Here is a 26,118-nt window from a genome sequence, read left to right as displayed (position 1 = left end):
AAAATAACGAGATTAAGGATGTTAAATTCATTGTCCAAAGGCATATAGCTGATCAGTGGCAGACCTGGGTATCAAGTCTACATATGCCTGATTCTAGAACCTGCACCCTTAACCATTAGGGTCTACTTTCTCCCATGGGTGAAATATCCCTAAACTCTGTAAAAACAATAATTATTTTAAATGACTAATAAAATTATTTTGAATGACTAATAGTAAGAGGCCCAAGAAAAAAGTCATGGCACCTGGGTTCTATTTTGCCTTGGACAACGAGTAGGTTCACTTTCAAAGGCCTCCAGTTCTTGAGTAGAGAGGGGAAGAAAAAGGGGAGAGGGGAAGGACAAGAGGACTAGCAGACTGGATACGGGAGCTTTTCTCATAGAATTTTTCACTCTGGGCCTCTAACTTCAGAATGAACCATTGTCCACAACGACTATGTGAAATAGGACTCTGCAACCTTCCTCAGGACACTCTGAGTACACAGACCTGTCACTGTTTAAAGCTGTGGAGAAGAGAGGCCACCTTACCTATAGATGAATGGAGCCACAGTGGCGGTATTTGGGTGGCTGTGTTGCTGCTGCTGAGGGAGCTGGACAGCACCATTTCCCATGCTCTGCCCACTGCCTTGCACCACTAAACCAACAGAGGAACCCGCCAGAGAAGCATGGCTGGTTTCCCTTCCTTCCAAGGGAGCGGGGCAACTGGATGTGCTTGCTTTCTCAGTGGTTATGGGCTTAGGGAAGGACTGGGAAGGGCTTCCCTTGGTAGTCCTGAATTTTTCAGACTCTTTGCTTGCTGAGTTGCCAGGTGAAACAGTCTGCTTTGCTGTTGGCACCTTTGAGCCCGGCTTTGGGATTCCACTGGACGAGGGGATTAAGCTTTCCTTCTTGGCTGCTGTCGTCTTGCTACCCTTTGGGATTAAGCTTGCAATTTTAGAGGTCTTTTTTGGAGCCATCTCCATCATCTGATCTTTCTCGTCCTTGACCAGCTTTTCAGTACAAACTTTACTTTTGTCTCTGTTCTTTTCCTCTTTTTCCTTTGGCTGTAGCAAAGACTTTTTATTGCTGAGATTTTTGCTTCCAGCTTTTGGAGGGGCTAATTTTGGTGACACTTTGGGGCTGCTGTTTGTCGAGCCACCACTATTGAGGCCACTGTTCAAACCTTCCATTTCACCAGATTCAGAAAAGGCATCGTCTTCCTTCACGCCATCACTGGGTCCTGAACTGGCCGACTGTGGAGGGCGTAAAGCAGTCCGGGCATTGACCAGCTTGAATTTCTCAAGCATGGATTTCTGTCCTGAGGGAGCTGTTTTGACCCCTTCTGAGACAGGGGGCTTCAGTCTGTCTGCAGACGGTGTGGGAGAGGTGGTTGGGCTTCCCTGCTTCACGGTGAGCATGGTGGAGGTGGCGCTGTGCTTGGCATTCATGGACTTGCTGCGCCACGGCTTGCTGGTGCTCGGGGAAGGGATGGCTGAGGCAGGGGGCTGCCCTGCAGTTCCAGGAGGCTGCATGTTACCATTTACCCCTGAAGATGGTTGAGGTCCTTTGGAGGAATCTGGACATGGTTAAGAACAAACATTTTTAAAAGGCTGATTAGTTTTTGATCATTTATATCAAGCTACTTTTTGAGGGCTATAAGAAAATAAGGCCTATTGTCATATAAGTACTTACAGTGCACTAGTGTTAACTTATTTTCCACTCAGCAATCTCATTATGATATGAATTTTTATATAACTATTACAACACTGATGAATGCTAGATTAAAAGTCTTAACTAAACCAAAAAAAAAGATGTTATCATATAGAAGAAAAAAAATGAGTTTGGAGTTAAGATATTTCAGCATAAATTTAACTATATAGCATTTGAGAACCATATAATTCTGGTCATGTTATTTACCTGAAGTTTCATCTACCATAAATACCTCCCTCTTCCATCCTTTTTTTCTGAGAAATGGAGTGATAAAAAATTAAATTATCTACTTATGTAAAAAAGGCAACAATGATACTGTTAACATACTAGATATTGTCAAATTAATACAAAGTTGTCTTGATGAAATGTCCAAAGGAAATAGTTTACTAAAGAATCTTTTAATAATATTCCAGAATTGGAGTCTATTAAACCAATTAAATATTAATAAATATAAAATTAAAATGCTTTCACTTTTAAATATTTTATTCAAGGGTATCAAAATGCATGATAAAAACATGTAATTAAGTCAATTGGTATAGAATACTTGTCTTATCTATTTTTCAAAAGAAAAATTTACATAAAAAAGTTAATAAAGAAGTTAGAGACATGAAAAAAGGTTAAATTGCTTATTGAATTTTTGTATGAGTTAGGTTTTCTTTTTTAATAAATGTGCCTAAAATAATATAGTAGATTTGTGAAGTTTATATTAATAAAAACAACTGTATAGACAAACGTGGGCTTCACTGGTGGCTCAGCTATAAAGAATCCACCTGCAATATAGGAGATGCAGCAGGAACCGTAGGTTTGATCCCTGTGTTGGGAAGATCCCCTGGAGAAGGAATCAGCAATCCACTCCTTGCCTGGAAAATCCCATGGACATAGGAGCCTGGTAGGCTATATAGTCCGTGGGGGTCACAAGAGTCGGATATGATTTAGTGAGTAAAACAACAACAAATAGACAACTATTTTATATTGAGTTGGTACACCAACATTGACTTCTAATTCTCACTATGTTTCCTACAATTCCACATTTTAACTATAAAAATTGGTGTAATTCTGTGTTTAAAAATGCTTCACTAAAATGCAGTAGTTCACTGATAACCCAATACGCTTACATGGTATATTTAAATTTGAAAGCATAGGACAATACATTGATTTTTTTTACAGTATTTAAAGTCTGTAATCGTGTCCATTTCTAGAATATTTGTCAGGCTCCATTTGGTTCATACACAAACAGTAAGATGTTCTTATAAACAGTAGTAGTATCTGACTAATTCCAGACAAACAAATCCAAACAAGATTCAAATGTCCAATGTCTCAAATACCTTCAGTCTCTGTGAATGGATTTCAATTCTTTACTTGTATCTGTTTTAAGTATAGGTTATTCCAGATTTACTTCACTTACAGATTCCTTTCAGAAACTGTTAACATTTCATTGTAATCTGAATCATTCTCAGTAGCAGATAGAGTACACTGATTACCTACAGTTAGAAATGCCTATCAAACATTTCTTCAGAACAGCTCCTACTTATTGGTCAGGTCTCACTTTCACCTCACTTCCTCTGCAAAAAAAACCAAAACATCATTTCCACCCTCACCTCTGTTCTCCCTAGCATCAGGTCTGGGTTAGGTGATGACTCTTGCGTGCTCACTCAATCGTATTCAACTCTTTGCCACCCCATGGACTGTAGCCCGCCAAGCTCCTTTATCCATGGAATTTTCCAGGCAAGAATGGAGTCGGTTGCCATTTCTACATGAGGGGATCTTCCCGGCCCAGGTATCGAACCTCCACTTATTGAGTCTCCTGCTTTGGCAGGTGTTTTCTTTACCGCTGCATCACCTGGAAAGCCCCTACCATAGTTTTTTATTTCTTTTATTATAGCCATTATAACTTCACTGTAATTGTCTGTTTCTTCTACTACATCTATATATACAGCAAAGACCATATATTATGGTCTATATTATGCATAGTTCTATACTATGTACACAGTACCTTCTATGTGTAGGACACTAAGTATCTGACATTCATTAATTCAATCTTTCCAACAACTGCATGAAATTTTCATTATTACCCTCATTTTGCATGTGAAGAAACTGAAGCACAATGAGGTTAAATAACTTGGCCAACATTACAAAATTTGTAAGTGACATGTTTGAGAACTGAATTTAGCTTGGAGTTCTAAGTTAATTCTGTCAATGACTATGTCATAATATTTTCAAATGTATATAGTGCTAAATACAATTTTACAGTTTCTGAAAGTGATAAGGAGTAACACTGTTCCTGGACTCTGGAAACACAGAAGATAGTCAATGTCAAACTAACGCCTTGAATAGAATTGCCAAATGAACTTTATTTCTTGATTACCTAGGTTCAACTGCAAACTAAGAATATAATGAATTTTCTCAAGTTCTGTGACTTGTGTACATGCCTGTGAATTTCACAGAGTGAACTTACTATTTCAGTGATTTTTGTCAACATCTATGGCTCTATTTTGACTATCTATAGAAATATTAATCAGTGCTATTTAGTTCCTACGATCTCTGGGACATGAATCTAGGCACAACAGCTGTTAAATTTTACTGAGTAGCTATTTTGTGTAACGTCCTAGACTCCCCGAGACACAATCTGGTCAGAGGAAAGAAATTGGATTCACAAAAGATGAATGGCATATACTAAGTGTTAAATGAGTAGGATGTGGGAAAGAAAATGGAAGAGTTCAGAAGTGCACCAAGGGCTGTACAATATTAAATAAGACCAAGACAAATGAGCTAAGGGAGATACACAGACATTCATGGCAGGAGGAACATAGGATTTTTCCAGGAAACTATGTGAAAATTTATTCTATGTATTTACTTTTAAATAATATGCATATTGGGATTCAGAGTTGGAGAGAAACAAAGTACCCCCAAAATGAAAGCATAGTCTGCTGTATTATTGTTTATAGGAACATAATGGCCTCATATTGAATTTATCTTCACTTTCTTACATTGATCCCAAAAGTTATTTGCAATATTTCTTATTCTAGAATGAAAATATTATTAATGACTATTACAAACATAATAATGCCTACTAGCTACTAACATTTTATTGAAGTTTCTTTATATTTTCTCACATTAGCATTCACAACAACCTGATGAGATGAGAAGGGTTCCTATCTTTTTACCAGCTTTTTTTTTTATATATATATACAATTTTATAATTACTTTGCCTATCTTTTTCTTGGGGAAGGGCTTCTATTTCTAATACACACTTGTGTAAGCCAAGGGTTTGAGGATCTAAACAACTCATTCAATGGAATATAACTAGTTAGGAATTACTGTGTGGCTAGTATTGATCCCACATGTGTGATTCTAGTTCCCAGGTAGTGCTTGTGGTAAAGAACCCACCTGCCAATGCAGGAGATATAAGAGACATGGGTTTGATTTCTGTGTTCAGAAGACCTCCCCAGGAGAAGAGAATGGCAACCCACTCCAGTCAGACAACACTGAAGCGACTTAGTGTGTGTGATTCTAGAGCCCAAGCTCTGTTGTTGCTGTACAATGTGTAACATTCTAAGTGTGTAATGTAAGGGTCTCAGACTTCAGTGTGTGCTTCAGTCACTGGGGATCCTACTGAATACCCATCACTTGTGCTTTAGCAGATCTGCAGGAGGCCCTGAGATCCTGCATTTCTAACAAGCTTCCACGTGATGGCAATGCTGCTGGTACAGACCATGCTTTGAGTAAAAGAGTTTGAACAGATTGGGAAATCAGGGCAACTGCTGAAATTATCAGCTTTAAAGAATTGTTTATTATGATAGTGTTGAAATTAGCTAAATTCATTAAACTTTCCACACCTATGCAACATTAATATTGTTTACTCTGTGAACTTCTGGAACCTTGGCCAGTTCAACCTTCCCCCAGATGCTTGGCAGTTTGTGGTGAGGGACCACTAAAAACAAAAGAAGCCTATCAGGTTTTCCTAATGTCTTTTATTTCATCATTTTAGCACATACTTAGTGTGTATCTTCTGTTTCTGCAATCAGGTTAAGAAGTCAGGGGATTCCTCTGGTGCCTGCCTGGGAGCTTTGGTGAAGATGAGAGGAGAGGGTCAAAAAAGGACGAGTCAGGATGCTCTTTAAGCATGCTGATGTTAGCTAGACAGACTGCTATCACCGTTCAAGTAGAGGGGAAATTCAACACCATAACACTCTAAAATGAGACAGGAGGGACTCCAAATTATGACATCTGTATCCAGCCCACAGTCTCAGTCATACAACAGCTGTACAATTGTCCTCAGATGAGTTTACACAGAGAAGACACTTCTCTGAGCTCAACTCTCAGTCTGCCCCCATCTAGACACAGTCGCAATGAGGTGCTTCAGGTTTCATGAAGAGCACAATTCATAGGTCACTGTGCATCCAGGGAACATTAGAATAATGAGTGTCTCTGGGCTCCTCACAAGAAAGGCTGCAGAACAATAGCCACTGAAATGACAGCCTTTCAGCTCTGACAGAGTAGAGGCCGCCACACATTCTGCTCTCTGTTCCATTTACATCTTCGGTAGTAAGCAGCCTGGTCTCTCAGATACATTTCTGAGTGTTGTTATCTCAGCTGCTATGAATGGTTAGCTGGGTATGGGGAAAAGCACAGCTCTGTACATCTAAAGGCATTCGTGCAACAAACTTGTAGCCTGTGTTTGCAGGGGCCCCTCTCTGCCTATAACTGTTCCTTGTCTCTGATCTCCAAAGAGAAGGGTGCTTGCACTCCTGTTCTTTTCCTCCCCCTTCTCTCCACCACCACCAATTCCATTACAACCAATAACCAATTATTTACTAACGGCTTACTTTTCCCAGATACTTTGATATATGGTATCACCCTGAGAGCTCTAACGACATGCCTCATTTAAATTCATAATAACCTACAATATAATTATGATCTCTACTATTATATATGAGAAAACTGAAGCTCAGAGAAAGCAACTTGCTCCAAATCATACATATGGTAAAATTTAGAAAAGAGACTCAAAATTGGAAACCAGGCTTATGTGACTCCAACATTTGGAAGATTTTGATACTCTCCTCTTTCCATATGTCCGTGGCCCACCCAGAAATTGTGCCAGTACGGTTCTCCAGAAAGTCACGTTTGTCACAACAGTGAAGGCAATCAGATAACTCCCTGAAGTGTGGGTTCCTTCTTCCTCAACAAATTGAGGAGAATATACATGGGGAGGATATTATACAAGATACATTCAGCTAGCCATATACTATCTCCTGGGACATCCTGCTGACACCATCCTTCTGAGCTGATGTTAAAGAAGATTTTAATTCTTGCTCAAAAAACACCTAAATTCACAGAGTTAATTTTTAGTTATTTCATACTGCAAAAAATTAACTTTGATGACCTGGGAAAAATGCCAATCTGTTCTAAAATTACTACACGGAGGTAAATGTGGCAGTCACAACAGACATATGGGAAGTTTAGATAAAGACGATTCTCTGGGGAAATTTGGCAGGTTAGCTTCAGAGCTTAGAGACGTGCTGCCAACAGTGCCACTAGCCTGAGAAGCAGACCAGGGAACACCCTCAGTTATTTATCTCTTATTCCTCACTCAGTAGTATGCTGTTCAGATGCAAACAAACAAGTTTCAACTTACAAAGTAATGACAAAGCGCATGTGTACTCAGTCACTCAGTCGTGTCCGACTCTTTGCGACCCCATGGACTGTAGCCCTGCCAGGCTCCTCTGTCCATGGGATTTTTCAGGCAGGAATACTGAAGTGGGTTGCCATTTCTTCCTCCAGGAGATCTTCCCAACCCAGGGATCAAACCCACATACCTTGCATTGGCAGGTGGGTTCTTCACCAGAGTCATCTTGGAAGCCCAATGACAAAGTAAAAACCACCAAAAATAACAACAGCACCTCCATTTTTAAAGTATTCACTGTCTAGACGGCATTGTGGCCAGTGACATGCACAGTCCCTACTAAATATTCAGCATCACAGATCACTATGGAAGGGAGGAAATGATTGATCAATGTAGTCATGCTAATTAGCATGGTAAATAATTAGATTCTCATTTTATAATAATATACCAAAATACTTTGAACATTTTGAAAGTTAAAAAAAGGAGCATTCAGATTTAAATATGGCTTGTTATCAACTGGTCCTGGTTTACCTCACCACACTGTTTCCCATAAATGATAGTTTTCAAAATGCCTCAATCATCAGTTTTATGACTCAACAGAAACTTGGAATGCTGTTACAGGGATTGTAGAGGCACTGTCCATTCTCTGCGTGTATATATTGTACCGTATGTAAGGTGAGAGTGCTGCTTTGTGGACTACTGTAAGATTTAGGGAAGCTTCAGTTCACCAGCCAGATTCTTGAAACACCTAATTTATGCATAAGCATGTATATATGTGTACACCTCAATATGTGAGCATGTATACATAGAAAACAACATATTGTTTATTTAATCGTATCACTTGATCTATGCACTTAATTACTTTACCTCATAAAAATCCCCAAGATTAACCTGAAGTTATCATATCATTATAGGTTTATATAATAATTAAGGAAATAAAGCAAAAAGTCATGGCAGAATACATAAATCTCCAGTAAAGGGACATAATAAGTAAAATATATTTGCATTGCATTGAAAAAAAAAAGAGTTCATTTTTTGTCTTATAGTAATTTCAGAGTAATTTTTTAAAAATACTTAACTAGATAACTGTTTTAAAAAACCATGAGTAATACAACATTTATATTAAACCGGTAGTTTAAAAAAAAGCAATTTTGCTAAATTCTCTGTATCAAGTCTACCAAATCTATATTGAATGCAAGTGAAAGAAAACACCTCCACACCAGAAGCTACTTCATTAGAATCTAGGAAAACACAAAACAAATCTCTTTTGGAGATGTGCAAGTTCCATGTAAGAATCACATGGGAGAAATATAAAGAGACGGGAGCACGCCCTATGCTGCTGTGGCATGTTTCTTAGCAACACAGAAAAACATCTCTCTGCTAAGAAACTCTGTCAAGTAATATGTGTTCAGGGATCATAATTCAGAAAGTGAATTCCAAATAGAACCAGGAATATTTACATTCATGATAACACTAAACTGTTAAGCTGTTTTCATATTTATCATGTCAATTTTATAAAACAATTATTAAGATAAACTACTTCGGTCATAAAAAATATGTCCAAATGAACCACAGCATTTTTTCCCATAGGATCCCTGCTTTCCACTGAATAGGTATTTGATTTTTCTTTAAAGCATACATTTGTCTAGAGTAGTCTTATAGGCTCCACAAGCAAACTGCTAAATGCTAGTGTCAGAATATATTATTCATTGTCAGTTTCTGAATGGCAGGTCATCAAGGGAAGAAACTTGGACTCCCCAAAGAAATGCTTCTCTACAAACAATGCTGTCTTCATTTCACTGTTTGTTCTGTGAAATTTGTCCCTACTACATTCCATTTCAACAGAATGGTGGATGGCATTGCTTTATATTTTAACAACATTTCTATTTAGCCTTCTCTGCAAGTGATAATTAATCTATGGCCATGTTCACTGATATTTTAATGCATTTAGTGAAAGGAGCACACTATTTTTTGGTTTGTATTATTATTAAGATGATATTAGATGTATCATTTGAAGTGTGGTTTGTGATTCTCTACTGATTTTCCTTTATTAGATAAGTCACAAAATTCCAAATAAGCTATTTTTACCATCCCAAACATGTGAGAAGCTACTGTGCTTTCAAAATTATGTTTTTAAATAAGAAGTGAAATTTCTTTAATTGTGAATAAGTCTTTACTATCTATTACAAATTCTAGAGATTCCCCAATTGATTCATATAACTCATCATTTAAGACTTAAGTAGAAAGTACATTTTTCATATAGAAGCATTCAGGGAGCACATTACAGATAGCATGATTATTTTTTCTAGCAAAATATTTATTAAACATAAATGTTATACTTTCTAATAACTAAAAAGAAAAGGCAATTAGAATACTCAAGTCAGTACTTTCTGAATTCTGTCATTGTAATACTGTAATCTTTGAAAATCTTGTTTAACTTTAACCTTATTTGGACATGCCCAGGATATGTATGCAAACTAGTTGGTCACAGAGATCAACTTATTATCTGATAGAATATTTTTAGATGTTATCCTACCACAAAACATCTCCATGTCAAAAAGGTTAAATAATTCTTATCCAAAAAGATGTACCAAGGAACAGTCTAAAGGATAAATTATGAACTGTTTCATATGCGATGTTTATATTTGCTTGGTTTGCTCTATAGTTTAAGATAATATTTTGACCATATGGCTTCCCCGGTAGCACTAGTGTTAAAGAACCTGCCTGCCAATGCAGAAGACCTAAGAGACACAGGTTCAATCCCTGGATTAGGAAGATTCCTTGGAGGAAGACATGGCAACCCACTCCAGTGCTCTTGCCTAGAGAATCCCATCTCTTGCCTGGCAAAACTCCTGGTGGGCTACAGTCCAGAGGGTTGCACAGAGTTGGGCACAACTGAAATGACAGCACACACACACATTTGGCAATATAAAATAGCATGATACAATGATTAATTTAAAAATGATATTGGAAGTACTGACATGAAGTTGCATCTCCATGTTAATAGAAAATGCCACATAACATATAAAACAAATTCTCCAGGCCAGAATACGGGACTGGGTAGCCTTTCCCTTCTCCAGGGGATCTTCCCAACCTAGAGATCAAACCCAGGTCTCCCACATTGCAGGTGGATTCTTTACCAGCTGAGCCACAAGGGAAACCCAAGAATACTGGAGTGGATAGCCTATCCCTTCTCCAGTGAATCTTTCCATCCCAGGAATCGAACCAGGGTCTCCTGCATTGCAGGTGGATTCTCTACCAACTGAGCTATGAGGAAAGCCCTGTATTATATAATGCAATTTAAGCTTTATTATTGACAGTTTCAGACCATTTAATGCCTACATTTAATATATTATAAATATTTGTGAGTGTGAGATCATCCACTTTAAAGGTTTTAGAATTTTACTTTGTTGGAATTAAAAGTAATGGCTATAATTCACCAGGAAAACTTTTGCTCATGAGACCAACGTAAGGAAATCTGCTTGTGGTCAAAAATCACATAATGTATGTCATCTGTCTCCACCTTGCGGTTATTGTAAATACTGCTACTTCTTAGAGAGGCTGAATGGCTATGGAAAAATAGGAGTGTTTGGCTATCTTTGGATTTTTACTTTTAGATACCAGGAATGTAAAAAAGTATTTCACTTTTAAATGACTGAAAAGTACATTGTTATATCAAAGTGTTAGGTCATCTAAAGCATTTCTAGGTTTCTTTGCCAATGTTACTAGTCATTTCTTACAAAAATATTATGTGACTGTAGTATCATGTAGCTAAATTGGACACCTGAGCATTCCACTCAGCATATATGGTCTAAGCCTGTTTACTTTCCCTTAGAATTTCACAGGCCATTGACACTTCCTAGAAAAGTCACAAAATGAGGGAGATATTTTTGTGATAAGAAATAGTTTTTTTAATATTCTAAAATTGATTGTGGTGATGATTGCTTAACTCTGTGAATATATAAACACCATTAAACTGTACACTTTAAATAAATTGTAAAAAAAAAAAAAAAAGAAATTGTTGTCCAGGAGAAGTATAAGTCTTCAGAAATACTTCTTCTTTGTTCTCAAATCAAAGATTTTATTGTCTATTTTAAAGACAAAATCCTAACTTCCAAATACATACTATTTTCTTCTTTTTCCATTTAACTCAAGAACTGGGGATATTACACTGCTCTGTTTATAGGGGTTTAGAGACTGCCCAGTTGTGTTTTAATAGGTAAGAAATTTTCAGTAAAGTGTATAGATCACCCCTATCAATTCACCTATAGATCACCCATAGATTACCCTTGTCAATTCTGAGTAAAAGAAGTCTCATCAAATCATCCATATGAAACAATTGGAAATGTTCTAATCAGAGCCAAAAAACTTTTAAACTGCTTGAATTAGTCAAACTAAACTTGCCAGCTGTTCTACCACTAAGCATATTTGTCACTATTGAATTTCCTGTTGCATGGAGAGTTAAATACTACAAAGAGAAGTTTTATTGATCAGAAAACACTACCTCAAAATCTTGCAACATGCTCTCATCCCTCACAGGGACGCACTGCTCCCAGCAGCAGAAGTTCTTGGTTTTCTTATGGTTTAGATGTAAATTACACATCCTCTCACTTGGATGCATGATCCATAGGGATATGCATCAAGCCAGAGCCTCTTTAAATACATGCTGCGCACACTACAGAGAACTGTGTATCATATAGTTAATATATAATCTGCCTTTAACACACTTCCAACTGTATCCTTTCTTCCTTATCAGTATGTGGTTGGATATTTCTATCATATACCCTTTCAAGAAAATAAAACAAACCTGAATAATTTGTCTCTTAAAGGAAAAATTAAGGTCATAATATTTATCTGTCCTGCTGCTTCCAAAGACTAAATATCTTCCATAATTATGTCTTAAATTCTGATTGCTTCAAACTCAACTTCCCCAAACACTTAGGGCACTTAATTTAGTTAACTAAAACTAAGGATTCAAAGACATTTTATGTAGGTTTATGATTTCAGAATAAACATTCACAAAACATGAGAAGACAAAAGAAAATGTTATTTACATGCATCCAGGAGGAAATCTTTGAGAAACAGATTTTAAACACGGGGATATCACTAACTGCTTTAATATAAATGACTACATTTCCTTAAAATATTCTCCAGATCAGAAAGGTCCTGAAGAAAGCTGGATGCTTTCTTCAAGAGGATGCACTTACAAAACATAAGAAAGTCCACTGATAACATTTCCACTCCAAATGCTGTAACATTGCTTACACGCTAGATTTAGCATGTAATTTACGAGGCTCATAGGTTACACTTGTGCCTTTATGATGTAAGGGGAGAACACGTACCTTTTTCATTTCCATTTGCATAATTTGGAGGCTTGTTTTTATCAATGCTGTTAAAGCTCTGACTTCTCCTATTTAAATTGGAGGCTCCCTGGACCTTGCTGCTGCTGCCTGCAGCTGGCACCCTAGAGGGACCTGGAAGCCTGAAATAGTACAAGAAAAATTACATCATTATAGTACATTACAAAAAGATAGAGAAAAGGAGGTTCTGAGTAGGGAAGGGTTAATGGGAAAATCATAATTTATGGAGTTCAGCAAAAATTGTTGGTTTAAGTGACAAATTGCTAAATACAACATTTGAGAATCTCCAGAAAAGTCTTGTTTCATATGATTAATCTGCCTCCAAAGTATATCAATAATGCAAGACAATTAGAAATAAAGTAATTCTAACTAAAAAACTCACTCATCACATGCCTGATGAATACAACTTTGATTAAAGGGGCTGTAACAATTATATGAAAAGCAAGGGAAATAATAATATTTTATTATGTTCTCAGGATATTAAGCAGCTGCCTGCAATTATTGTTAAGTTTTTTCAATGTATGGGACATTTGTTTTTATCTTAGGTGGCTGTATCTTAAATGAACTTACACGTTAATAACAAGAAGAATAAAGTTACATAATAAACTGCAAAGAGCAAACACTGAATATCTGAGCTAGTTAATTACTCTAAAACATGGTGTGGAGACCAGGGTCATGAGTTTGTTCAGACTGGACCCACCTGTCTCACATAAAAACTTTCACTTGCTTGCCAAAAGTGAAGACCTGGACTTTACCTGGTTACCCCACAAGTGTGGCTAATAATCACACAAGCCATGTGACAAAAAAGATGCAAGTCTCATAAGAAAAAAAAAAATCTATTAGTAGAATGACAATTTAAAATGCACATACAGTGATAGTTGCTTCAGCTCCTTTTATATGAAGGACAGAGGAAATACATGTAGACTATCTTAACACTAGGGAAAGCTTGACAAGAGTTAATGTACTTAAGTTGTTTTACTTCAACTATAATTAAACATCAGTTTGGATCACTTATTTCACTGTTTAAACAGTTCCTTCCCATATTAAAATTTCAAGTATTCAGTTATTTCAAGGATGGTGCCTAAAATATGCAATTACAATATTTTATTTAGTGTATACTGCATATGTATAATAACCAGTCCACATAAAACTAGAAATTAAGAACTAGTATTCTAGACATATTTAAAACACGATATTAAGCACTGCCAGCATCTTTGCTAGCTTTTGCTGCCCCCATGTGAACGTCACTGTGTACTGCTCTAACAAATTCTATTTTAAAAGAAAAGTAACAAAAAACGTAGAACTTATAAAGGTAGCAATTTATTTTTTTTTTACTGTTATCCTTTAAAAAAGGTTTAAAGTAAAAGAATGTTTATATATGTTATACTGGTACCCAATATATTACAATTTCCCAATCATTTGCTACCATATTCAAAATTTAACTTGCCTTATTACACTACCTGACATACTATCTCCATAGATCCTTAGGAAATCAAACTCTTAAATGTATACTATAAATATTTTACAATAGTAACAGGTATAGCAAAAAGGAATGTACATCAGGAAAACACACACACCAGCCTGAAAACCGAAATGTTGATATCTTGGAATAGTTAATAGCTTCAAAATGTTGACTGTATTTTGGAGTTTAAATACATATGGCTGTTAATAGTTCCTTCAGCTATTTTGCTAATTAGAGGTTGTGTCATACACAAGATTAGAATCTTTCCCAAATGACTCCAGCATTTAACTTTTGCTCAAATGGATCTACAGGGTTTGTAAGTCTAGCACAATAACCAAGACACCAGGAATTTTGGAGACCAGTGATTGCACTATGTAGAAAGAACTCAATTAATTAATTTGGCTAAATGTCCCAATCATAATAAAAATGAGAACTAGTCCTGTAGAGTCAGGCACAGACTTAGAAAGTTCAGTCCAAACTCATATAAACAGATTTTGTTACAAAATTTGCCCTGATTGCAGTGAAACTTGCTATGTTTCTAGAAAGCAATTAAATTGCATTTTAATCATGACTGTGACCCATGGAGCCAAGTGATCTTTAGTTCTCAGAAGAACAAATTAAAACAAATTAAAAAATCCATTTGCTCTTCTCATTACCCTAATTTGACAGTCAGCCAGAGCTCTAGATCATTCATCAAAGTAATAAAAAGAGAAATGAGAATGAAGCCAAAAAAAAGAGATGTTCTATTAAATTGAAGAAGTACTTAAAATACATTTTACATTCATAAGTCTCAGAAGTAGTAATAAAAAAATGCTCACTGAACATGGAAGGTCATTGTTCTTTCCATATCCTAATTTATCTCATTTCTTCTGGTTTTTCATTAAATACCCTCTCAATTTGCCTATCCAGAATCAGTTTAATTACTATGGAAATGAGCATAAGTTAGAAAACCAAGGCAAGGGGAAAATATTTCAAGTCAAGGCACCATCAGCAGTCCTTGTGGTCAAACACTGCATAATATGATTCATTATTAGAGTAGTGACTAGTTAACCACCAGTGAGACACTCTCCCAGTGAGTGAGATGGCACAAATAACTACATGATAATCAGGGGGCAAAACACATTTGCTGTGGCCTCACTTAGCTGTACCATCATTAACGTTAAAAAAAAGATCAATTTTCACACATTTTATATACTATTGATTTTTCAAACAGTACATAATGCACCGTCATTTATTATACTACACTGACTTTAAAATACATATTTCATAAAGATGAAAAAATTTAAAGTGTTAAAAGAATGACCCAGGTTGACCTGGTGCTAATTGCCCCACAAAAATCTGCCAATGTGTCTCAGTGCTGCTTCAAAATGTGCAATAATCAATGCAAGGCCATTTCAAAAAGCAATTATAATCTTGTTTTACTTCCAGAATTTGTGACCTGGAAAGAAGAGGGTCTTCAAAGTAATTGTTTTCCTTGATTTTCTCTAAGCCTAGAACCTAGACTTTAGCCCAGTCATAGCACTATGTGTAACAAAACTAAATTAAAGGAACTCAAGATCCATTTCATAATTTAACACAACAAGCTCATCCTCAAGAAGTCATGTGGAAATCTACTTGGAAAAATTCATTACTCTAACCTTTTCATCCAGAAGTATGTCATTTTTTGAAAAAAAAAATTAGAATGATAGGACAAAATATCACTGGGCATTTACTTTATTATCACTAATAAGTAATAAATTAGAGATATTAACTGACCTAGTAGGCTTTTTTTGACTGGTTGCAATTCCACTGTGATTAGACTGAGTTGCATATCTGGCTGCCAGACTGTATGAGGAGAAACAGAGAAATTGAATTAAAGAGATTCCTTGAACATGGAAAGAAAGTACAAACTTACAAGAAAACTATGAGTTAATGAAATGCAATTGGAACATGTATAAACATGCATAAAGAATAAATTAATTAGAAAATTATGATAATGTAACATACACCATGACCATTGATTATGAACATACTATGAAATAATTAATGCTGTGTACCCCCTTAATAAGTGTGTTGTCAATGACTGTAAAATAATGGCTGTGTGACAATATTAGTGCCTTCTTAAGTAGTAGTATTCCATCTTATAAAGAACTCAACTTTTGTAAATGACAGTGAAAACTTCAGGAAAGCTAAAATTTGACTTATACCATAGCAAGATCTCTTTCTCAAAAAAAGATTCAAATAAAAAAAAGTATGAAATGAGAATCATTATTTTATGAAATCTAATTAGAAAATTTTAACCTGAATACCATTTTGAATACCAAAAGTTAAAATATCTGGTTTCTGTCTAATAAGTTATTGCTGATCTCCAGTCCTGGATACAACATTTTAAGGAAGTGATTAATAAAATCCTTTCCGGAGAAAAAGCTATGCAAAATTTGAGATTAAAATGGAGTCAGATTCTTCAAAAACAGACTGAACAACTGCTGAGGACAATTTCTGGGCATTCTTAAATTACAATTCTTAATGATTTTTTAAATCACAATCTTTGGTCAAAAATACACCAAAGAGCATCATGGAAACTGAGCTTTGAAGAACAGTGGATACTTTATAAACAAAATCAGCATCTGTGCTTCAGTTTGAACTGGTTTCTAAATTACCTAATGGCTCTGAAACTAGAGTTCTGAGGACACAGTAAGACCCAGTGGACCCAGACATTTTCACATGCGCTGTGATGGCCATGGGTTGGTGTGTGAGTAGAGAGTCACTGCTGGTGAATGGTGCCTCTACATGAAGCCAGTTGTACATGCACAGTTTTCAAGGCCTCCAAGGAGACAGGAACAACATGGGGGTGTTGGAATCAGGGTAGAAGGGTTGTGTGGAGCCCTGCTGTTCAGCCAATTGCTTTGCTGCCAAGCAGAGGATATGTAATCAAAATGGTGATTAATGGTATCCTTAAAATGGTGACATGTTTCCTAAGTAAACTCTGACTCCACAGAGGCAGCCTGTGGTGGGAGCATGTAGGTCCTTAGAACTGCCTGGCTAGAGAGGAATAAATATATACTCATATCGAGATAGCTTTTCAGAGCACTTGTTTTCAAGAGGATACCTGATATATTCTCATTTGCAGAGGGTGCATTCTGTATTCCAACAGCACTGGACAGTAACAGCTGGCCACAATGGCCAAACTACACCTCAACTACCAGAACATCAGAGGACAGTTTACAAAACAGAAACAACAGAGCGTCACAGTGGAATGGGACATTCACTCAAAATTTAAATGTAAAAGTACCTGCCGTGAAAAAAGAATCTTCTGTGAATGTGTCAACTGAGAAAAAGAGAACTACCTAAAGGTTTACCCTGATGTCTTCTATCCTGTACCTTCAAATTGAAGACAAATATTAGCAGGACAGATGCCCATAAAAAAAATGCACGTTCCCTAAGGGAGCTGAGGCCACCTCACTGATACTTTCCTCCATGATTTATAAAGTATCATAATTTCTACTATGGAAGTGGAAACCCACAGCAAAATCGAGAGAAGTTAATTGGCCAAAATCAATGTGATTTTATTGCCCATGCATGTTTTCTAATTATCAGAGAATATAGGGTTTCTTAGGTGGCTTAAAAGTAAAGAATCCACCTCCCAAAGAAGGAAACATGGGAGATGCAGGTTTGGTCCCTGGGTCAGGAAGATCCTGTGGAGGAGGAAATGGCAACCCATTCCCGTATTTTAGCCTGGGCAATCCCATGGATAGAGGAGCTGGTGGGCTACAGTCCACTGGGCCACAAAGAGTCGGACACGACTGAGCACACGCACATCAGAGAATACAAGTTGCCTATATTTGTGTACCCTACTCCCATTCTTTAAAACTTGGTTTCTGCTCTATTCTCTCCTTGCAATTGTGAAGCTGTTATTTGAAGAACACAAATAAAAATTTGATTCAGTTCTTAACATATTCTAATGTCTTTGTATTTGACCATATTGTTCCCTCTGCCTTTCTGACTCTCTTTCATAGACCGTCATTTGAAGAACACAAATAAACTCAATCGATCTGCCCACCATCATTCTTGATCATTTTCTCTTTCCTTCACCTCTTCTATTATCCATCTCTTAAAGACATGCTTTTTCATATGCTATCTTTCCTCAAGCACTTGTATGCATTCTTTCATTTGAGTCTTACATAAGATTTCAGGTAAAATCAACTAGAAAGTGAAAGTTAGTCGTTCAGTCGTGTCCGACACTTTATAACCCCCTGGAATGTAGCTCGCTAGGCTCCTCAGTCCATGGCATTCTCCAGGCAAGAATACTGGAGTGAGTAGCCATACTCTTGGGCTTTCCTGGTGGCTCAGTGGTAAAGACTCTGCCTGCAATGCAGGAGACCCAGGTTCTATCCCTGGGTCGGGAAGATCCCCTGGAGTAGGGCATGGCAATCCACTCTAGTACTCTTGCCTAGAGAATCCATGGACAGAGGAGCCTGGCAGGCCATGGGTTGCAAAAACTCAGACATGACTGAAGCAACTAAGCAGCAGCAACCATACCCTTATTCAGGGGATCTTCACCACCCGGGGATTGAGCCCTGGTTCCTGCTGGGGTTAATTAATAATCGAAGGCTAGAGTTAATGTCTGCATCATATTGCCAGTGATTAACATCAGATGAATAAAAGACACCCATTTCCATGACCAAACTCACCATTTTCTTTTTTAACTCCCAAGTTCTAATCAGATCCTTTCATTTCATGATTTCTGTTTACAAGATCACCATTTTATTTAACCCTCTGGGCTTGAAATCTCAGTAGTCAACTCTTCCGTTTTTCCTTCCTTTTAATTACTGTAGATGTGCAATCAATATCCTGACATGCTGATTCGACCTCTACAAATTTATTTGTATCTATGTTCTCCCTCAATTTTCATGTTCCCCATGCTAACTCAAGCCTCAACACTTTCCACAGAGACTCTGCTGCTGCTGCTGCTAAGTCACTTCAGTCGTGTCCGACTCTGTGTGACCCCACAGATGGAAGCCCACCAGGCTGCCCCATCCCTGGGATTCTCCAGGCAAGAACACTGGAGTGGGTTGCCATTTCCTTCTCCAATGCATGAAAGTGAAAAGTGAAAGTGAAGTCACTCAGTTGTGTCCGACTTAGCCGCCCCATGGACTGCAGCCTACCAGGCTCCTCTGTCCATGGGATTTTCCAGGCAAGAGTACTGGAGTGGGGTGCCATTGCCTTCTCTGACACAGACTCTAGTTCCCTTCATTTTTCTTAAATTTTTTTAAACCTGGCTCTGACTCCCTGTGCAGCAGAAACATTTATTTTTTTTCCCACAGTGCTTGTAATACCATTTCCCTAGTTTCATATTTACAAACTGGCTAGTAACAAAGTAGGTGAGTGGATACAGTTAAAACAATTCATTAATGAAATAGACACAAGGGACATGTAGACACAGCTATGAGGCAAGTGGTGGTAGATAAAATGAGTTAGAGCATCAGTCAACTAAGGATTTGCAGACATCTGGATGGAAGATTGTCTTCTTTTCCAGAAATGTTATCAAAGGAAATTTCTTCTAGTTAATAATTTGGATGGCAAAATGTATCAGAAACAAAAGAACAAAAACAAAAAAATATTTAGAAACTCACTGTGGGTCCTATACTAAAAAGCATCTGCTCATCTATATAATAAAGTAGAATATCAACGGAATGCTTTTTATTTCCTCTAACATGGAAGGGAAGAGGAGGAGTTTCCAGATAGCCAATTAAACAAAGGATGAAATTCATCTGGTATTCAAAACACAGAAGGATCCCAACTGCCAGAACCATCTAAAACAGCTTCAGCACAAATCTCCACGTGGAATTACAATACCCACATATTTATAAAGAAAGAATGCTTCTCAAAGTAAACAGATCCTGAATTTTGATTAGCTATTTTTATTAACCACCAGAGTCTCACTACTCAAAGTGTTGTCCATAGATGAACAGAACTGGCATGACATGGACCTTCTTAGAGGTTTCTGTGGTGGCTCATTTGGTAAAGAATCTGCCTGCAATGTGGGAGACCTGGGTTCCATCTCTGGATTGGGAAGATCCCCTGGAGAAGGGAACAGCCCACTCCAGTATTCTGGCCTGGAGAATTCCATGGACTGTATAGTCCATGGGGTCACAAAGAGTCAGATGGACTGGTCTGTTCCCAAATCAACTGACTCAGAATCTGCATTTTAACAGGATTCTTATACATAATTGGGCTTCCCAGGTGGCACTCGTGGTAAGGAACCTAACTGAATGCAGGTTCATCAATGCAGAAGACATAGCCTGTAGCCTGCCTCAGTCCATGGGAGATGGGTTCCATCCCTGGGTCAGGAAGATCCCCTGGAGGAGGGCATGGCAACCTACTCCAGTATTCTTGCCTGGGGAATCCCATGGTCAGAGGAGCCTGGTGGGTTGCAGCCCATAAGGTCGCAGAGAGCTGGACAGGGCTGCAGGAACTAAGCATGTGTCATCTCCCTTAGCTTTCTCAACACAATACTTTCTCTTGAGCTACTCCTCCTCTTCCTTCCCAGACTCAGGGTCATTCACCATACTCATCTTCTGAATTTTGTACTATAACCATGAATATTTTCAAAGCCATAATCCAAGGCATCAGCTAATCTATTCCTCCATTTTATTATATTAAATCTCCATTTCATAATCGAATCTCAATTCTAAACTCAGCCTCTTACTAAAATATTTGATTATCTCCTAGATAAGCTACCTGAATCTATCAGCTACTAATAGATTTCTCCCAGATATTCCCCAAATGTTCAAACCTCAACTCATTATTCTTCTTCCAAATCATCCTCTTTCTCTTTGCTGTTGCTCTTTAAATTTAGTGTCAAATATTTTTTTTCCATTGAACAAAGAACTTCATCTTGATCATGACCCACTCTATTCTTTCCTCTGTGTCATCCTTCTCATGGATTCTAATAATGACTCAGGTGACTTGTTATCAATCCTTGTTATCCTTGTTATCAATCCTTTTTTTAAACAGCTAGTCAAATTCATTCTTCTCAGAGTCAACAGAACTAACTTTACCAAGAAAGAATCAGATCAGATCAGATCAGTCACTCAGTCGTGTCCGACTCTTTGTGACCCCATGAAGCGCAGCACGCCAGGCCTCCCTGTCCATCACCAACTCCCAGAGTTCACTCAAACTCATGTCCATCGAGTCAGTGATGCCATCCAGCCATCTCATCCTCTACCGTCCCCTTCTCCTCCTGCCCCCAATCCCTCCCAGCATCAGAGTCTTTTCCAGTGAGTCAACTCTTCACATGAGGTGGCCAAAATATTGGAGTTTCAGCTTTAGCATCATTCCTTCCAAAGAAATCCCAGGGCTGATGTCCTTCAGAATGGACTGGTTGGATCTCCTTGCAGTCCTAGGGACTCTCAAGAGTCTTCTCCAACACCACAGTTCAAAAGCATCAATTCTTTGGCACTCAGCTTTCTTCACAGTCCAACTCTCACATCCATACATGACCACTGGAAAAACCATAGCCTTAGACGAATCTTTGTTGGCAAAGTAATGTCTCTGCTTTTGAATATGCTATCTAGGTTGGTCATAACTTTTCTTACAAGGAGTAAGGTTTTTTTTTAAATTTCATGGCTGCAATCACCATCTGCAGTGATTTTGGAGCCCAAAAAAATAAAGTCTGACACTGTTTTCACTGTTTCCCCATCTATTTCCCATTAAGTGATGGGACCAGATGCCATGACCTTCGTTTTCTGAATGTTGAGCTTTAGGCCAACTTTTTCACTCTCCTCTTTCACTTTCATCAAGAGGCTCTTGAGTTCTTCTTCACTTTCTGCCATAAGGGTGGTGTCATCTGCATATCTGAGATTATTGATATTTCTCCCGGCAATCTTGATTCCAGCTTGTGCTTCTTCCAGCCCAGCGTTTCTCATGATGTACTCTGCATGTAAGTTAAATAAGCAGGGTGACAGTATACAGCCTTGATGTACTCCTTTTCCTATTTGGAACCAGTCTGTTGTTCCATGTCCAGTTCTAACTTTTGCTTCCTGACCTGCATATAGGTTTCTCAAGAGGCAGGTCAGGTGGTCTGGTATTCCCATCTCTATAAGAATTTTTGCACAGTTTATTGTGATCCACACAGTCAAAGGCTTTGGCATAGTCAATAAAGCAGAAATAGATATTTTTCTGGAACTCTCTTCCTTTTTCCATGATCCAGCTTACTTCTATTTTAAGGTCCTACTCAAATGGCACCTCCTTGTTGAGGCATTTCTCAAGTACTGTAGAGTTAGTTTTGTCCTCCATGAGTCCCCAGGTCTTTACTCATCTCTAAGTGTCTGGTTAATATGAAAATTTATCAGGGTAAATGTCTGTCTCCTGAACAGATGGCATTATTCACCAGGACAAGGGTTATGGTATGTTCATTTCTGCATTCCCAGTTCCTACCATGGGTTTGAAGTGAAGTAAAGTGAGGTCACTCAGTCATGTCTGACTGTTTGCAACCCCATGGACTAGAGCCTACCCGACTCCTCTGTCCACAGGATTCTCCAGGCAAGAATACTGGAGTGGGTTTCCCTTTCCTTCTCCAGGGGATCTTCCCAACCCAGGTTTGAACTGAGGTCTCCCACATTGCAGGCAGACGCTTTACCTTCTGAGCCACCAGGGAAGCCCATCATTGGTTGGCATGTGTTTAATACTAAATAATTGATTGCTATTTACTGGCTGCTGCTGCTGCTGCTAAGTCGCTTCAGTCCTGTCTGACTCTGCACAACCTCAGAGACGGCAGCCCACCAAGCTACCCCGTCCCTGGGATTCTCCAGGTAAGAACACCAGAGTGGGTTGCCACTTCCTTCTCCAACGCATGAAAGTGAAGTTGCTCAGTCATGTCCGACTCTTAGCAACCCCATGGACTTTACCCTACCAGCTCCTCCGTCCAAGGAATTTTCCAGGCAAGAGTATGGGAGTAGTATTATTCAACAATGGGCTTCCCATTTAGCTCTAGTGGTAGAGAACATGCCTGCCAAATGTGGGAGAATAAGAGAAATGTGTTCAATCCCTGGATCAGGAAGATCCCCTGGAGGAGGGCATGGCAACCCATTCCAGTATCCAACAATGGTAATTATATCATCATTTTATAACCAAGTGAAGTTGTTTTAAGAATGGAGTTATCAAAATTATGCTAAAGGAGGGAAAACAACATGTCTTCACTGTGTCCTTATTAAGTGATGTTAGCCTTTATCATTTATTATTCACAATAGTCCTGCAAAGTTAATGCTCTATTCCTCACTGAAACATATGAAATTGATGCCTTTAAACATTAACTCACTTGTACAAGTTATGCATCTTATAAATGATAGTAATGAAATTTAAATGTTTATCTGTTGAATTCTATAAACTATGCTGTATTCTACTATGACATATTATTTCAAATTAAAACTGGCAATATTTTAATGCTTATTTTTCTATGAATTCATTGCCCTTTGGATTTGTGAATAACTTCTTCAGGGTGTTATCTTTTCCAGTGTCAAATACATCTGCTTTCAATAGATACTCTTCAGCATTCAGAGAATGAATATTAGATCATTTCATTCAACAGATTACTTTATGAAGAAATATGAAATAGGCAGTAAAAGAAACTTTCAGTTGTAAAGTATTTTTAGTATCCAGGCAGCTCTCCTAAAAAATCCCCCAATTAAACACTATATTTAAAAATTTTAAGCCACATTTTAGTAAGAACTAGAAAATAAGTTATACTACTTATAACTTGCCACTCTTATGTTCATTACACACATAACTAAGCAAGCAATCACAGAACTTTTAAACTTTTTCTGCTGAGTGCTATGGTAACCTCAAAATCTCTGGCCAGGATTCAAGGAACTCATATTAATTATAAGGCTTGGCATAAGTGTCAAAAACTTCCTTGATTCCGTCTTTTATACTCTCATCCAAATATAAAAAAGATTTTGAGTGGTTCAGCGCAGGACTTCTTAGAAGATTCTATTTCTGTTGTAATTATTCTAACAGTGGACTTCCATGCAGCAATAAAAATTATATAATCTTATTAGCTTTCATCTTCAAAAATCAAAATGGACCCAGATACAAAGGATATGTGCATCTTTGTAAAATCACCAAGGTATACCATCTGAACATCACACATCTATTATTTTTTATCTCCATTGGTTACTATTAAGCTTCTGAATATCTCATTTGTTGTTGTTCAGTGACTCAGTCATGTCTGACTCTGTGACCCCATGAACTGCAGCACTCCAGGCTTCTTCATCCTTCACTATCTCCTGGAGTTTGGTCAAATTCATGTCCATTGAGTTGATGATGCCATCCAATCATCTTATCCTTTGTCATCCCATCCTCCTCCCACCCTCTATCTTTCCCAGCATCAGGGTTTTTTCCAAAGAGTCAGCTTTTCACATCAGTTGGCCAAAGTAGTGGAACTTCAGCTTCAGCATCAGTCTTTCCAATGAATATTCAGGGTTGATTTCTTTTAGGATGGACTGGTCTGATCTCCTTGTAGTCCAAGGGACTCTCAGGAGTCTTCTCCACCACCACAGTCTGAGAGCGTCAATTCTTTGGTGTTCAGCCCAACATTATGGCCCAACATTCACATCCATACATGACTACTGGAAAAACCATATCTTTGACTATACAGACCTTTGTTGGCAAAGTAATATCTCTGCTTTTTAATATGTTGTCTAGGTTTGTCTTAGCTTTTCTTCCAAGGAGCAAATATCTTTTAATTTCATGGCTGCAGTCACCATCCACAGTGATTTTGGAGACAAAGAAAATAAAGTCTGTCACTCTCCATTTTTTTCCGTCTATTTGCCATGAAATAATGGGAACAGATGTCATGATATTCCTTCTTTGAATGCTGAGTTTTAAGCCAGCTTTTTCACTCTCCTCTTTCACCTTCATCAAGAAGCTCTTTAGTTCCTCTTTCCTTTCTACCATTAGGGTGGTATCATCTGCATTTCTGAGGTTATTGATATTTCTCCTGGCAATCTTAATTCCAGCTTGTGATTCATCCAGCCTGGCATTTCTCATGATGTACTCTGCATGGAAGTTGAGTAAGTAGGGTGACAATATATAGCCGTGGCATACACTTTTCTCAATCTGGAACAAGTCTGTTGTTCCATGTCTGATTCTACCTATTGCTTCTTGACACGTGTGCAGGTTTCTCAGAAGGTAGGTAAGGTGGTCTGGTATTCCCATCTCCTTATGAACTTTCCACAGTTGTTGTGATCCACACAGTCAAAGGCTTTAGCATAGTCAATGAAGCAGAAGCAGATGTTTTTCTGGAATTCTGTTGCTTGTTCTATGATCGAACAGATATTGGCAATTTGATTTCTGGTTCCTCTGCCTTGTATAAGTCTCATTGGAGATAGTTAATATTTGAATTGTCTTAATTGGTACTTAATTAGTATGATAATTAAATGCTCAGATGGGAACCTGGAGAGGCACATCAACTTACTAACAAATTGAGACTTTGTTCTGAATATAGCATAGAATACCAAAAAGTTTAAATTGTAGAATAAATAATAAATTTCCACATTAGTGAGATCCTTTTGTTCAATATGTAATGAAGAAATTGGGGGACAAAAGAGGTTGGGATATTTAGTAAGCTTGGAGCCAGACCGCATAAGAAATCACTGCTACTGCTCAGGAAAGATCTGATGAGGGCCTAAATGGAGGCAGAGGCACAGGAAATAAGAAAAAATGATTAATGAGTTAAGTTATAATCATGGACATAGGAACTGAAGGAAAAAATCTAAGACAGCTCCTGGACCTTGACTTGAGCTACGTAGTACAGTTATATAAGAGCAGAGAAAAGAGATGTAATATCCTTGATACAGTGTAAAAAGAAAAAAAAAAGAGAGAGACTCCACTTGTAACTTATGTTACTAGTCAAAGGATGAATAAATAACAGGAAATAATAGAAAGATGGATATTCACAGGTGGGTAAATCCACTTTCACGGCAGAGAGAAAGATCACTTCATGATCTT

General features: G+C 37.7%; 1 protein-coding gene across 7 annotated transcripts in view; it reads right to left on the bottom strand.

Moving 5' to 3' along the window:
- NAV3 (neuron navigator 3) overlaps positions 1-26,118 on the bottom strand; it is an 892,841-nt gene that overhangs the window by 202,778 nt on the left and 663,945 nt on the right. For 6 of the 7 annotated variants that reach the window (XM_061415605.1, XM_061415600.1, XM_061415606.1 and 3 more), the window contains 3 exons: positions 15,886-15,954; positions 12,651-12,790; positions 525-1,551 (listed from right to left, as the gene is read on the bottom strand). In XM_061415605.1, coding sequence (XP_061271589.1) covers positions 525-1,551; positions 12,651-12,790; positions 15,886-15,954 — 1,236 coding nt within the window. The remainder of the gene's footprint in view (positions 1-524; positions 1,552-12,650; positions 12,791-15,885; positions 15,955-26,118) is intronic. The other variant, XM_061415604.1, reaches the window with a different exon arrangement.

This window comes from Bos javanicus, chromosome 5 (genome assembly GCF_032452875.1).
Source record: "Bos javanicus breed banteng chromosome 5, ARS-OSU_banteng_1.0, whole genome shotgun sequence".
Lineage (NCBI taxonomy): Eukaryota > Metazoa > Chordata > Mammalia > Artiodactyla > Bovidae > Bos > Bos javanicus.
The sequence above is the reverse complement of the archived record's forward strand: the minus strand, read 5'-3'. Positions and strand labels throughout refer to the sequence as shown.